General features: G+C 40.3%; 1 protein-coding gene across 3 annotated transcripts in view; it reads left to right on the top strand.

Moving 5' to 3' along the window:
- Window positions 1-10,553, top strand: part of Zfr (zinc finger RNA binding protein) — a 64,963-nt gene extending 54,410 nt beyond the window's left edge. For all 3 annotated transcript variants that reach the window (XM_021182872.3, XM_029469398.2, XM_021182871.3), the window contains 3 exons: window positions 7,274-7,385; window positions 7,495-7,592; window positions 9,080-10,553. In XM_021182872.3, the coding sequence (XP_021038531.1) occupies window positions 7,274-7,385; window positions 7,495-7,592; window positions 9,080-9,259 (390 nt within the window). In that variant the 3' untranslated portion in view covers window positions 9,260-10,553. The remainder of the gene's footprint in view (window positions 1-7,273; window positions 7,386-7,494; window positions 7,593-9,079) is intronic.
- The last annotated feature ends 5,610 nt before the right edge of the window (window positions 10,554-16,163 follow it).

The raw sequence follows: 16,163 nt of genomic DNA, 5'->3' as shown, positions 1-16,163 counted from the left end.
TTAGCTTTTAACAATTATTTCTAAGAGTTGTGGGAGGAAGAAATAAGTAAGATAAAGAGCTGCAGTCTTTGCTTTTTATTGAGGAAGAGGGAGGAAATCATGACTGTTACTTGTGCAACTAAATTATCTTTAAATTATGAGTAGAATTCAGATATTCTTACATATATATATACACACACACACACCTCTGACCTCAGCACTGGGGAAGCTTAAGGCAGGAAATTGAGTACATTGTTTGAAAGACCGTATATCCAAAAGCCAAGTGGAACAAAAATACATAAATGAATCAAAGATGAATGCTATGTATTTTCTAAGACACTTTTTGCCCAGAGAAGGGGACCAGTTTTTTGTTCTTCCTGATGACTATGATCTCTCTATATAGAGACAATTACCCTGTTGATCAGATCAGCTTTATCTGCATGACTACTGTCTTTTCTGCTCTTTGTTTTCAGCTTTGTCCTGTTCTTTGCTGTTTGCTATTCATTTATTAATTGCTTTTCTATTGCTGGAAGAGACACCATGACTGGGGCAACTTAGAGGGGGCTCAGGTGCACCTTCAGAAGGTTAATCAAGACCATTATGGCAGGGAGAATGGTGGCTGGCAGGCAAGCAAGCGTCATACTAGAGCAGTAGTTGAGGAGAGCCTTCTTGCTGAGCAGCAACCAACAGTCAGAGAAAGCTAGCTGGGAATAGGGTGGTCTCTTAGTTAGGGTTTTAGTCCATTATCATCAAGGCAGGAACATGGCAGCATCTGGGCGGGCAAAGCTGAGAGCTAAGAGGTCTACATCTTCATCTGAAGGCTTCTAGTAGACGACTGATTTCCAGGGTGAGGATCTTTTATAGCCCACGCTCACAGCGACACACCTACTCCAACAGGGCCACACCTTCTAATAATGCCACTCCCTGGGCTGAGTCCCTGCAAACCATCACAGGTGGGCTTTTAAAACCTTGAAGCCCACCCCCAATGGCATAACCTCTTCCAATAAGTCCAAAGCATTCTACCAAATACATAAGCCTATATGGACCATTCTCATTCAAACTACCACATTCCACTCCCAGCCCCCATAAGGGCATGGCCATACCATAATGCAAAAGGAATTTAGTCTGACTTCAAAAGTCCCCAGATTTGTCCTTCAATCTCAACAGTTTTAAAACATTTAAAGTCTCTTTTGAGACTCACTTGTCTCCTAGTTGTAACTCCTGCAAAAATAAAACTAAAGTTATATACTAGATATACAATGGCACAGAATATACACTACCTTTCCAAAGGGCTGGAAACTGAAGTTATATACTAGATATACAATGGCACAGAATATACACTACCTTTCCAAAGGGCTGGAAAGGAGGACATAAGAATCCTGGACCAAAAAGCAAGACCAAAACCCAGCAGTACAAATTCTACATCCTGTAGGTCTAGGATGTCAAAGGGCTTAGAATGCTGCTTCCAGTTTTGCTGACTGCCATAGACCTCTCTCTCAGCCTGGTTCCACTCCCTGTCTGCAGCACACCTTGGTAGACATCTCACAGTTCTAGTGCCTCCAATATCCTGGTATCTCCAACACAATCTACCCTTCAATTTCACAACTTTATGCAATGTCCTTTCTGGGCCTTCATGCAGGGGCTCTTCAGCCAGACACCTGGACTCCGTGGCTTTCATTAGTTGAGAAAGAAAATTCCATAACCTTGAGCTAATATGTCCTTCATGATTCTGAAGCCAGAACAGCATGGTGACGCTACTTGGGATGGAATCTGGTCCCCTCTTTGAATTACATTTGCATAAAGTTTCCTTGGTTATTTCTCAATTAGAGCAGGTCATTCCTAGTGCTGTGATTCTCCACTCGTGGGTTAAGACCCCTCTGGCAGTCTGAATGACCCTTTCATAGGGGTCTCACATCAGAAAGCCTACACATCATACATTTACATTGCAATTCATAATGGTAGCAAAATTACAGCTAAAAGAATGAAGCAGTATAAAGTAAAATTATAGTTATGAAGCAATGAAAATGTTATCGTAGGTCACCTACCACAACATAAAAAACTACAATAAAGAGTCGCAGCATTAGGAAGGGTGACAATCACTGACTTAAGCCATTTCTTTTCACAAATTACAGGATTAACTCTAAGGGCACCACTCATTTGTTTCCATTTCTCCTTATGTCTTTGAGCACAAACTAAGGCTTCAACATCATATTTCCTGGTGCTCTTTTTTTTCAGTGTAGAACTGCCCAAGAGTGGTTACTAATACCCATGTGACAGAGTCAACAGTAGACTATTTTGAAATCTCCTCTACCATTCAAATTAGCCCTTAACTCTTCAATTTAGTCTGTTTCTTAAAACAAGAGCAAAAACCAGGCACATATTTTGCCAAAGTATCACAAGAATAGTCTCTGATCTAATTGCTAATATTGGTTCCGTTCAAAGACCTCTTGAGCTAGGCCTTTGTAGTCCATATGGCTCTCAGCACTATTGTCTTCCAGGCTCCTACTAGAATGGCCTGTTAAGCACTGTTTATATCAGTCTACTGCTTTCCTAGTCCAAAGTCTTCTACATTGCTCCAAAAACAGAAAGATTGGTCTTTTACACAATAATACCAGCCTACTCTCTGTACTAACTCTGATAACTTGTGTTGCTGTGAAGAAAGACTGTGACTGAGACAAGTGATAGAAGAATTTACTGGGAATTCAGGATTTTAAATTCCATGACCGACATAGTGGAGAGCATGGTATCAGGCTGGCATGACACTGGCACAGTACTAAGAGCTAACTCTGATCCAGAAGCAAGAGGAAAGAGAGCTAATTGGAAATGGCATTAGCTTTTGAAACTTCAAAGCCCACCCCTTCCAACAAGACCACACTTACCCTTCTGAGTTCCACCAATTGAGGACAAGCATTCAAATTAAGAGTCTGTGGGGGCCATTTTCATTCCAACCATCACAGTTCCATAAGGTTTGGGGTTTTAGCTTGGCATATAGTAAGTAGCCTTGGGTTCTTCCTATGTATCTGAACTTTGACTTCATTTTGTTGGCTTCATGTAGTCGTTGAGTTCTCTTAGAATCAATTTTAGATTGTGTTATAATTCTTATAAATTAAACTCATGCAGATTTTTTAATGTTTTGTTAGACTTTACTTTAGCATGAGCTTTGTTCACAGAAATACTGATTGAAAAGAGCCCTCATCTATCTTTTGCCCCTGCATGTGCACAGCCACCACGTCAGCACTTGTACCAGGTGGTTACATTCATTATTAATAAACTATGAGCCGGGCGTGGTGGCGCACGCCTTTAATCCCAGCACTCGGGAGGCAGAGGCAGGTGGATTTCTGAGTTCGAGGCCAGCCTGGTCTACAAAGTGAGCTCCAGGACAGCCAGAGCTATAAAGAGAAACCCTGTCTCGAAAAACCAAAAAAAAAAAACAAAAAACTATGTTAATGAAAAATTGCCATGCAAAGTCTATACAAGGTAGACTTTTCATAGTACTCTTAACATAAGTGCAAGATGCCATTCAAATTTGTTCCCATCTATTTTTGATATTTGTGATATTTATTAGATACAGTGTGAGCCATTTCAGTACATTCATAAAATGTGTAATGATTTGGTCAAGTCATTGGCATCAGCTTTTTTGTTCTGAGAACATTGAGAGTCTTACAGCTACCTTGAAATAAGAGGTAGAGATGTAGTTGCTGTTAGAGCACTTGCTAAGGATATACAAGATTTTGGGTTTGATCCTCAGTACCCATCCCCCCTAAAAGGTTTATGACTAATTGTTAAGCATCGTCTTCCTGCATGCTACAGAACATAGATTATTCTGGTTTTCTTTCTTTAACAAATATGGCCATTAGCTGTCTTACCATCCCCTCCTTCACTTAGATCCCAGGCTCTGCCGCATTCTATTTATGGGACCAGAGAGAGTACTTGTGCACGGCTTATTTTCACATAGCGTAATGGCGGGTGGTTTTTGATCTATGTTGTTGGAAATGACAGACTAACATTATTTATCAGGACTTAATTCCACAGTTTATATGTCCCACATTTTTTATTAGTCACGTGTTGATGAACCTTTTTAAAATGTCTCTCCTTTTTCTTTCCCTGTGAGTTAATGCGTTATGGACTGCTTGTGGGAAGAAGGATAACTTGACAGGTTGTTATTGTTAGGTTATTAAATGTGGGTAAAGTGTATACAGCCCTTGTACTCTTCCAAAGGCTTCAAGATTACAGATTCTCTGTTCCTGCATCTGGGAAGGTGAAGATGCTCAGAACAGGCCTGGGTTTTAGGAAAATGTCCTGCAGCACAATCAGTTGTTCCCCCAACTTAGAGATTCTTGTGAGATATTGGAGGTTTTGTTCACTCGCCAATCCCACTCTCACGTTCCACCTAGTGAGTGCAGGAAGAGCTGCTTGAGCAGGATCACTGTCTCTTGGGGAGTGCCCTTTTACTAGTCTTTCCTGTTGGCTGCAAGAAAGACAGGAAGTAGCATGTGCATTGTTATGGGTTTTTTTTTTTTATTACGTTATGGAGGAGCAAGAGATCTTGAGATTTGATTCTATACCTTAAGATTGGTCTGACACAGTCTTACCTCTGGCTTTTATCTTTCTGGTTTTAGATTTATTATTTTATGTGTATGAATGTTTTATCTATATGTGTGTATACATCATGTGTGTGCCTCGTAACTGAGTTCAGATGTGGACTGGAGGTAGATAGCTGAGAGCCACCATGTGGGTACTGAGAATCAAACATGGGTCTTCTGCAAGAGCAATCAGTGCTCTTAACCACTGAACCATTTCTCAGCCCATACCAGTATCTTTTTTGATTTTTATTGTATAACTAAACATAAGTCTTTCAACTTCTAAATCATTTTTGGATTTCATTGTAATTGCAAACTATCTGGTTTCTTTGAATTGTTTTTGAGCTCCTATTTACTGCACTCCTGTGTTTGATTTGTGTATTCTGAGCAGTATGTGTGTGTGTCTGTCTGTCTGTCTGTCTGTGTGCCAGAGAACAATTTGCTGGAGTCTGTTCTATCCGTGCCATTAGTCCAGGGATCAAACTCAGGTTGTCAGGCTTGACAGCAATGCCGTGCTTTGCTGAGTTGTTTGATAGGCCCTATAATTCCTATTTAAATTTTAAATAAAAGCTACAGTGGCCACTGGAGAGATCACCTAACAGTTAATTGACCTGAATTCAGTTGCCAGCACTCACCTCTAACAGTTCACAGTTGTCTATAACTCTGAACTCCAAAGGGTTCCAACACCTTCTTTGGCCTTGGTGGGCAACTCCAGACACGTGGCAGACACACAATACATATACACATGAGTAAAGATAAATAAAAAGCATCTTTTTTCAAAAGCTATACTGAATTAATCCAAAGCTTTTGTTTGTTTGTTTGTTTTTTGGCTTTTTGAGACAGACTAGACTCTGTATAGCCCTGGCTGTCCTGGAACTCACTTTGTAGACCAGGCTAGCCTCAAACTCAGAAATCTGCCTGCCTCTGCCTCCTGAATCCAAAGCTTTGTACTAAATGGAAGATGCCCGTCAAATGGTTCAATCTGTGTTAATGTCAGGAGTAGGCAAGTCTAGAATATGAAAGTGGATTGGAAGAATGAGTAGAGAGGAAGAGATGTCTGCTTGTAGCTATACAGTGATTTTTTTAAAATTCTGGAATTGGACTGTGGTAATAATTGAATAATTTTGTAAGCCTACCTGAAGCTTCTGAATGGTAACTTTGAAAGAAAGAATGAATTGTAAAAGCAGTAAATACTGCAAACGTTTCTAAATAAAAACAAAATTAAAAAAATAAGACAGATTATTTGGGGTTGGTTGGTTGGTTGGTTGGTTTTTTGGTTGGTTGGTTGGTTTGCTTTGGTTTTTAGATTTTTAGATCTTAATTATTATTATTTTTTTTATGCACACGAGTGCTCTATCTGCTGGCCAGAAGAGAGCATCAGATCACACAGATGGTTATAAACCACCACATGGTTGCTGGGAAATGAACTCAGGACCTCTGGGAGAGCAGACAGGGCTCTTAAACTCTGAGCCATCTTTAGCCTGACTGGTTGGTTTTTTAACCTTTTTTTAACTGGTTGCTTTGTTTACCTTTAGTCATTGGTTTAAGTTGGTTTTTGTTTTGTCTCTTAAATATAAAATACAGTGAAAGTATTGGGTTTTGGGGGATTTTTTTTGTTAATTTTCTTATGGGTGATAGAATTCCCATAATGCTTTAAATGAAAGTTGAGATACCCATTGTTTACAAACTAAAACACAGGTCAGATGGGATAGCTCAGGCTTGTGTAGTGTCAGCATTCAAACAAGCTAAGCATGAGGATGATCTTAGTCAGGCTGGGGCTGCTGAGTGAGACCATGTCTCAGCATTACAGACAGACTGGAGTGAAGGCTCATCTCATACCTGAGATCCTCTTCACAAGAATCTGAAGCAAGCCTGCTGCGATCAAAGCATTCATGAGGTATATAATGAGTTCTAGGTTAGTTTTGGGGTGCAAAGTGAGATCCTCAATTTAAAAAGAACACAGAGTTAAAATATTAGTGAAGTGTTAGCTTGCTCAAACTCCTAGAATCAGTATTCTTTAGGTATTAGCCTGATATTTCTCATTTTTAGGTACAAATCTTAAAATGTAAAGTTTTCTGATCCTACTGCCTTGAGTTTACTTGTTAGCTTCTTTTCAGGTGAATTTTCTCTGTATTTCTGTTTGTCCTGGAGCTCACTGTATAGACTAAACTGACCTCAAACTACAGATCCTCCTATCTCTACCATCCCATAGGCTAGCAAGGTTTTTTTTGTTTGGTTGGTTTTTTGTTTTGTTTTCTTTTATTGAGGGGGTACTACTATTTTGCCCAGAGTGGACTCTCAATCAACTCATGTGCTTAAATAATTCTACTTCATCCTCCAAAGAGATGATATGAGAGACATGAAAACTGATGCTTTTATTTAATTTGAATATTGTAAAAAACTACTGTTTAACATTTGTGTGTGTGTGTGTGTGTGTGTGTGTGTGTGTGTGTGTGTGTGTGTGTAAGAGTGGGGGTTGGGGGGAAGAATTCGAACAACTTAGAGAAGTCAGTTCTTTCTCCTCGAAGGTTCCACAGGGTGTTGTCTGCTGTGGAGGTCCCATCTGGCTCCTCAGCTAGAGCTCTTTACCAGCTGAGCCACCTCACTGACTGGCTCGCTACCTTAATTTATCAGAGCTTCATAATCTTTAAAACCTTATTATTCTGATGGTGTTTGAAATGGTCTTTAAGCTGTTGGACATATTTTAATTTTAGGCTATGGAGTTACTGGTGGAGAAAGCAATTAGCAGTGCTTCGAGTCCTCAAAGCCCTGGAGATGCCCTGAGAAGAGTATTTGAGTGCATTTCTTCAGGGATTATTCTCAAAGGTAAGTGTTTTTCTTAAATAAAATTAAGTTTATTTCTTTATTGAATAATAGGCCTACTTTCCAAAGTAGATAATGCTACTAACACTTTTTCTCTTTACAATGACTATAGGCAGCCCTGGACTTCTGGACCCTTGTGAAAAGGATCCCTTTGACACTTTGGCAACAATGACTGACCAACAGCGTGAAGACATTACATCCAGTGCACAGGTAATTGAATTCTTGTTGGATTACTGTCTCTAACGCCTGGGAGTTTTATCATTGTTTCTTTATGTGTAATAACCATACTAGTCATTGTGATACTTATTTGGGAAGTAAGCCTTTAAAGAGGTTATTAAAAAGATTTACTCGTGGGTGGTGGTGGCACAGGCCTTTAATGCCAGCACTCAGGAAGCATAGGCAGGCAGACTTCTGAGTTCCAGGATAACCAAGGCTACACTGAAAAACCCTGTCTGGAAAAAACAAAACAAAAAAGATATACCTTGCCAGAGATGGTGGAACATATTCACTTAATCCCAATGCTCAGGAGATCCAGGCAAGTAGGTTTAGGGCATACTGGGGCTAAACAATGAAATCCTGTCTCTAAAATCAAACAGAAAAGATTTACCTTAAACTAGAATTCACTGATAAGATTTTAAATATTTATTTATGTGGATGAATCTGATTATTGTATAATTTTGTGTTTGTCTTTATATACCATGAAAAAAACCATTAAACACCTCATTAATTACCTAATCAAGGAAACACTTACAAAGCTAATCTCTTCTTCCCTAGTCACTTACCCCAAAGATCCTTACGGGAATCCAGATACACGGAGCTTAGTGGTAATGTCTTCCTAACATACACAAAGTACCCACCGCCCCAGGCTCTGTCCCAGCACTGCAGAAATAAACACTAAGTATTGATAGTGTCAATTCTAAGATTAAGGCTAGAGAGACGGCTCGATGTTTAAGAGCATTTGCTATCTCTGCAGAGGACCCAGGTTTGCTTCCGAGCATTGCATGGCAACCCACATCTATTCATAACTATTTCTAGGGGATCCAACATCCTCTTTTGGCTTCCTTTAGCACCGGGCAGGCACTCATACATACTCAGATATCTTTTTGTAACATTCTAAAATTTTAGGAATAATTTGTGTGAATCCCCTAATTATATTTGCTACTAATTAATATCCACTTATATGGCAGAATTCTCTAATGAGCCACATTAGAAATGCATCCAAACCAAGATAGCATGTGGCTCAGTTGCTTTAACCACTGACATCTTTCCACCACTACCACCACCCCTTATGAATAGGCTAAATTTATTTAAAGGTTGATATTTTCTAGCTTAATTTTTGGAAAGCAAATAAGCACACAGAAAAGCCTCCTCCCAAAAAACATATAAATAAAAAAGTCTATCAGGACATAGTATATGTCCCTTCTGATTAATCGTTGGTGGTGAAACAACCCATTCAGGGTGTGTCTTCCATCACAGTGGATTTTTTTTCATATTGTTACCTGGAGAAGTTAACTTAGTAAGAATTGATGTGCTTCTGTGCCAGTGAGATAGCTCTGCAGGTAAAAGGGAGACTGACCCCCAACTTGTCCTCTGGCCTTGGCAGTCATGTGCACACAAGGAAATAATGAATCAATATGAAGAGCAGGTTTAGAGTGTTTTGGCTTTAAAGTAATTGTGTATTGTCACTCTGTTTGCAGTTTGCATTGAGACTGCTTGCATTCCGTCAGATACACAAAGTTCTGGGGATGGATCCACTACCACAAATGAGTCAGCGCTTCAACGTCCACAACAACAGGAAACGAAGAAGGGATAGTGATGGAGTGGATGGATTTGAAGCTGAGGGGAAGAAAGACAAAAAGGATTATGATAACTTTTAAAAAGTTTGTGTAAATCTTCAGTGTTACAGTAGGTGCCGGTTTATTGGCTGTTTTCCATTCATAATAATCTCTACTTTAAAAGTTTATCAAGAGTATAAAGAGTTTCATGGAAGAACCAAGTTTTTCTATGATTAAAAACTTATTGTACAGTGTCAGGTATTATATGGATGGAAAGAAAGAGATTTGACTAGGGGGAATATATTGGTTCCCCCCCCCCTTTTTCATTATTTTGATTTTATTGACTGGTTGCCCTTACTCCCTGTATTTTTGTGTCTTTTATTAACTAGTGCATTGTGTTATTAAATCTTTACTGTATGTAATGCAGGATTTGTGCTTCAGTTGCTCTGTGTATTTTGATACTTTTATTGAGAAGTTCTGTTTGCTTTGACACAGTTGTAAGTTACTTTGTGTTGTAGATGGCACCCTTTACCCTTACTACTTTATAGCAGTGCGGTTTTTTGTAACGTGAAAACTGCAGGCGTTTTCCTTTGTTATTCTGTATGTGAAGGATTACAATATAAAAGCTACCCTGCCATCTAAGTGCTCAGAAATAGCTGTTTCTGCAGATCTTGTGGCATTTGTCTATCTCGTGTGATATATAAAGGTGTAATTAAGACAAATTCCTTAATCTAATCAAGTTTGCTGTTAGTTGTGCATTAGCAGTATAAAAGCTAATATATATTATATGGTCTTGCAACAGTTTTAAAGCCTCTGCATAATTGATAAAAAAATGCATGACATTTTTGTTTTTAATAGACATTTAAAGTAATAATTTTAGGTTTAACACATAGATCTTTGTACAGTTGACTTTTTGACATAGCAAGGCCAAAAATAACTTTCTGAATACTTTTTCTTCTGTACAAGTGGAAAGGGGATTTTTCACATCTAAGCGGGCTATTGTTTTCAAAAGAACTTTATCATTGTGCAACAAATAACTAGCCCTGACTATGTGACAGTTCCCTGTTGATGTGTGCAATTACTCTAGCGGCTTCTACAGTCTAACACAGTTGAATGATCCCCACATCCTGTCACCCAGATCATTTATAGGTCTATTAACTGTGAGATTGATAAAGTATTACTGATTTAAAAAAATAAGATTATCTAAGGAAAAAAAAAACAGAAAATTAGTTGGTGTGGCCATCCAACATGCTTATGTCTTATACAGAATGCTAATCCCCTGGCAGTGGTGTAATGAGAGGTCACACCTTACTGTGATGTGTGTGTGCTCTGGTGCACAGATGTCATTTTGTTGTCACAGCACTACAGTGAGATACAGAATAAACACTTAAATTCATGTAATGACTTACTTGTGTTATGTGGTAGGCTTGATGGTGACAACTTTTGCTTGATCTGCTACTTGCGCTTCAGTAAAACTGTATTCATATATACTACGTGTATATGTGTTACTCCTGACAAGGGTGTGGTGGCTGACCACATAATCCTAACATTTTTAGGTTTCACCACCATATTGGTTCATTTTTCTAAGGTTGGAACCCTTCCCCATATGAAAGAATACAAGACTGGCATTTTTGCAGATCTGTCTATATTATCTGTTGTGTTTATAAAAAGTTAAGGAGAGAAGGGGATATGTTTTGGTGAATGTGTAGTCAGGTGTGGTAACGTGTGAGCTAAGGGGTGCCTCCGCAGGGAGGAACCAGCCATGTGACCGGATAGTATAGAATAAGTTTATTCAGGGCATGGGAAGGGAAATTGAGAGAGTAGTAGAGACGGAGAAAGGCAGAAAGAGTAGAGGTCAGCCATGAGGACGTGGAGATGAGGGAAGGGAATGGGGAGAGAAGGGGAAGGAGCGAGAAGACAGTGGAAACAAGAAGACAAGAGCAAGAGAGAGAGAGTGAGGAGGGGCAAGCAGCCTCTTTTATAGTGAGTCAGGCAAACCTGACCATTGCCAGGTAACTGTGGGGCGGAGCTTAGACAAAATGTTAACACCATCTGTGACTTCAGCAAACCTTTATTATCATGGTTTATATTTTTGCTATGAGTTTTTTAAATACATTTTTTAGGAGAGGAAGTGTTTTACCTCAAGATTTGAGGTCCAACAAAAGTTCTAGTCTCAGAATATGAGCTCTTCATCATAATGCAGCACCACAAATATTTTTTAAACTTTTCCATAAAATAGAAAAGGAAAGCCATACCCCTCACTTTCTGTGACACCAGTATTGTTACCTAAGATACTTGAAAACAAATACACAGAAAAGATTTTCCTGATGAGTTTAGATGTAAAAATTCTCAGCAATATATTTACAATCTGAAATTAAAACTGAAAAAGATAATCAAGTTGGCTTAACCTGGTGGAACAGGGATGGTTCAATATATGTACATACAAATTACATAAATGGACTCAAGGGCAGAAATCACATGATCAGCTCCATAGAAGCAGAAAATTCCTTCGTGTTCAAAATTCTGAAGGAGCCAGACCATAGTGTGTACACCTTTAATCCCAGCACTTGGGAGGCAGAGGCAGACAGATTAAAGACATTACCTAAAGGAAACATTTTCAATGGGAAGGAACTCAAAAGCATTTGAACTACAATTGGGAATAAGACAATGATAGCTATATTCTACACTCTTGGTATCCAAAACTGGATGGTATGACCCTATTGCTGAAGATACAACAGTGTAGTTGGTAGTAGAACAGCAGAGAATCAGACCACAACTGATGGAAGACTTCTCCTTTGCTGGTTAGATTTCAAGTCTGCAAGGGGTATTCAGGCTTCTGAGTGAGAAAAGCCACAGATGGTATCACCCAGCAGAAAGCCCTACATGTTACAGTACCATCCTAGCAGGCACAGTGTGTCTACTGGTAAGCTAGTGGCTGGGATGTTGTGGGAATATTTTTAGGACTGAACTGGGGAGTCATAGGCCCAAAATGGGAGCCTATTGCCATTGTCTTGATAAAGAGATATGCTATCAAACTTAGGTTTATTCACACAGACTAGTGCTGACCTCAATACTGGGGAGATAACTTCTCCGCAGTGTTCAGCTGTTAATGTGAAGACACCCAAATGGTCCAAGAGCTGAGAATAAGAAGTTAATGAGGAAAAAAAAATCCGGACATGGTGGCGCACACCTTTAATCCCAGCACTTGGAAGGCGGAGGCAGGCAGATTTCAAGGCCAGCCTGGTCTACAGAGTGAGTTCCAGGACAGCCAGGACTACACAGAGAAACCCTGTCTCAAAGAAAAAAAAAAAAAGAAGTTATTACTGAATATACATAGAACCCTAAATGGGACATTTGAATCTATTCCCTTCTGAAGACTCAGGGGACACTGAGAAAGAGGAGACCAAAAGAAGAGTAGGGTCATGAGGGTGGGGAGGAGCATTGTAGAATATTCTCTTCTGGACGTGACTTGACCATTAGACTCTTGAGTTCACTACAGCTTTGGGTACCTTCACAGGATCAGTCAGTCAGCAAGATCAATCAACATTCTAGAAGGCAGCACAAATTACACTCAGTAAGCTATAAAAGAGAATCACGATTCAAAGGATATGGTAGAGAGCCTGGGAGGCCAGCTCAGGGTGTACGTGGCCAAGATTGATTGGTTTTATGTGGAAAATTGAATAAAAGTATATTTTATTTCTGAAAAAGAATCAGGAGATTAGTTACAACACGATATGCCAAAGAACTGGTACTGCTCATGTAAGTAAAATTCCTCTAAAACCATTTTAAAAAGAAGTACTAAGTGGGCTTGGTAGTTTTGATAAGACTCTCTCCACCATAGGCTCCTGTCTTTAACCTGCTTGGATATCAGAGAGTGGTATTACTTGAGAGAGATTAGGAGTTGTGGACTTGTTAAGAGTAGATAGGGCTTTATTGGAGGAGTGTACTACTCAGGTGGGCTGTCAGGCAGGCCCGCAGTCTCTGATGCCTGGAAGATCTGAATGTAGACCTCTGAGGTACCATGTCTGCGTGCATGCTGCCATGCTCTCTGCCATAAACAGAGTGGACTAATATTCCCCCCGAAACTGTAAGCCTCAATTAAATGCTTTCCTTTATGAGAGTCATGACCAGGTCTGGAGAGATGGCTCAGCGGTTAAGAGCACTGACTGCTCTTCTGAAGGTCTTGAGTTCAAATCCCAGCAACCACATGGTGGCTTAGAACCATCTGTTCAGCTACAGTGTACTCATATACATAAGTCTTTAAAAAAAAAAAGTCATGAGCAGAGAAGACTGCTCAGACGTAGGTTTAAGCCAGTAGAAAAGTCTTCATGACACTGCACTGGGTGTGCAGGACCCCAGTTGTAGCAACAATCCTTCAGAGTGAGCTTTTAAGCACAAAAGCCATATCCTGGGCTGACATACTTCAGTGAAGAAGAACAGGTAGCCAGGAGCAGAATTACAGAAGCCAAAAAGCAAGGTCAGTACAGTTAGAGACTTTTCCCAAAACTATGAACTTTAGTGGATTAGACAAACTAAAATTTGTTGTAAGTTTGGCTGTCTACATGTTGTGTTTCACAGCCTGAGTGGTACTTCCCCCATGGAGTCAGTTGTGCTAAGGGCTGGGACCCTGTTACACTGCCTCCAGCATTCCACCTCACTAACCCAAAACCTACAGCCCCATTCTCTTGGCCCCTGCCCACAAAAGCCCCCTTTCTAGTTTTCTGGCTTCCATTTATGCTCCAAGTTAAACACACAACCCAAAATATTTGAAGATAAAAATATGAGGGAAAACATAGAGCTTTTTTGTGGTTCTGAGTCTGGGCTACCTCACTCAGTATAATTCTTTCCAGTCCCGTCCATTTACCTGCAGATGTCACAATTTCCTTTTTCCACTCATCTGAGTAACTTTCCGTTGTGTGTATATACCGCATCTTTCTTACCCATTCATCTGCTGATTAACATCTAGATTGAGCTCATCTAGATTGAGTTGCAATGAACACAGGATTGCAAGTCTCCCAGTAGAAGTGTGGTATAAAGTGCAGAGGTGCTATACCTGGACTAGATGGGAGTTCTAGTTTTAGCTTTGAGAGAAACTTCTAGACCGGCTTCCCCAGTGGCTGCAGCAAAACAAATCCGTGGCTTCCCCGACATCTCTTCCGGTGTTTCTTATCATTTGTTTACTTTCTTTCTTTAATTGAATATCATTTATTTATTTTTACATCCTGACCTCAGTTTTCTCTCCCTCTTCTCCTCTCAGTCATCACCCCGTCATCTATTTGTCAGTTTCTCTTCAGAAAAGGGGAGACCTCCAATGGTTATCAACCAACCCTGGTATACCAAGTTGGGTGTCTCCTCTCATATTGAGACTAGAGGAGGCAGCCCAGAAGAAAGAAAGGGTCCCAAAGACAGGCAACAGAGTCAGAGACATCCCCTGATCCCTCTCGTAGGTGTCGCACATGAAGACCAAGCTACACCACTGTTACATGTGTGCTGAGGACCTAGGTCAGTTCCATGAAAGCTCCCTGGTTGGTGCTCAGTCTCTATGGACCCAGTTGATTCTGTGGACCATATTCTAGTGATGTTCTTGACCACGATGGCTCCTACAGTCCTCCCCATTTTTGCAAGATTAGCCACGCTCTGCCCAATGCTGGCTGTAGGTCTCTGCATCTGTTTTGTTTTGGGGGGGTGGGTTGGGGTTTGGGTTTGGTTTTGTTGTTGCTGCTGCTGTTGATTTTATAAAACAGGGTTTCTTTACGTAGCCCTGGCTGCCTTAGAACTCATTCTGTAGACCAGGCTGGCCTCAAACTCAGATCCACCTGCTTCTGTCTCCTAAGCGCTGAGATCAAAGGCATGTGCCACCACCACCCTACATCACTTGTTTTTCTTTTAAAAAATAAAAATAAAAAGATTTATTTTATGTATGTGAGTACACTGTTGCGGTCTTCAGACACACCAGCAGAAGGCATCGGATTCCATTACAGGTGGTTGTAAGTGTAGTTGCTGGGAATTGAACTCAGGACCTCTGGAAGAGCAGACAGTGCTTTTAAACCACTGAGCCATCTCTCCGGCCCATCCTTTGTTTTCTTAATCATAATCATTTTGACTGGAGTGAGATGGAGTCTTAAGGTCATTTTAATTTGCATTTCTCTAATAGCTAAAACATCTTTTAAAATGTTTTCTATCCATTTGCATTTCTTCTTTTAAGAATTTTCTGGGACCAGACATGGTAGCTCATGGTTTTTAATTCTAACACTTGGGAGGCAGAGGCAGATAGATCTGTGAGTTCAAAGCTAGCCTGGGCTTCACAGAGAAACCTTGTCTCAAAAACAAAAAATCAGTAAGAAGGAGGAGGTGGAAGAGGCTTACCAGGTATATGGAGCTGGAGAGTTGGCTCTGTGGTTAAGAGCACTTGCTCTTGCAAAGGCCTTGAGTTCGATTCCCAACACATGGAGGCTCTTCATTTCCTTAGGAATCACACATGCATGTGATGCATAGACATACATGCAAACAAAGCATCCATACATGCAAAAGTAAAATAAATCTGAATAAAAATCTTATAATGTTCTGTTCGGTTCCATAGCTCATTCCTTCATCGGGCTGCTTATTTTCTTAGTGTTTAGTTGTTGTTTTTGTTTTTTTATATTCTCGATATTCATCCTCTGCTGGATGAACAGCAGCTATCATTTTTGTGGGCCACCTCTCTATCTCTAGTTCAGTGTGTGTGTGTGTGTGTGTGTGTGTGTGTGTGTGTGTGTGTGAGCCCTAACATGTATGTCATGTCAGAGGTGGAGACACTCCTCTCCTTCAGCTTTACATGATCCTGGGCTTTTGGGGCCAAGTGCCTTTTCCTGCTGAGCCATCTTGAGGACCCCTTCTTTTCTCTCTCTCTCTCTTAGTCTCGACAGTTTCACTCACAGTCTCCTACTTCTTACTCTTTCTCAGCCTGTTTCCTGTCAGCCATGAGCTTCACTGGGGCCAAAGGCAGTGGCGCTAAGGACCATAGGCT

The sequence above is a fragment of the Mus caroli genome, unplaced genomic scaffold (genome assembly GCF_978045245.1).
Source record: "Mus caroli unplaced genomic scaffold, Mus_caroli_1 scaffold_16, whole genome shotgun sequence".
NCBI lineage: Eukaryota > Metazoa > Chordata > Mammalia > Rodentia > Muridae > Mus > Mus caroli.
The sequence above is the reverse complement of the archived record's forward strand: the minus strand, read 5'-3'. Positions and strand labels throughout refer to the sequence as shown.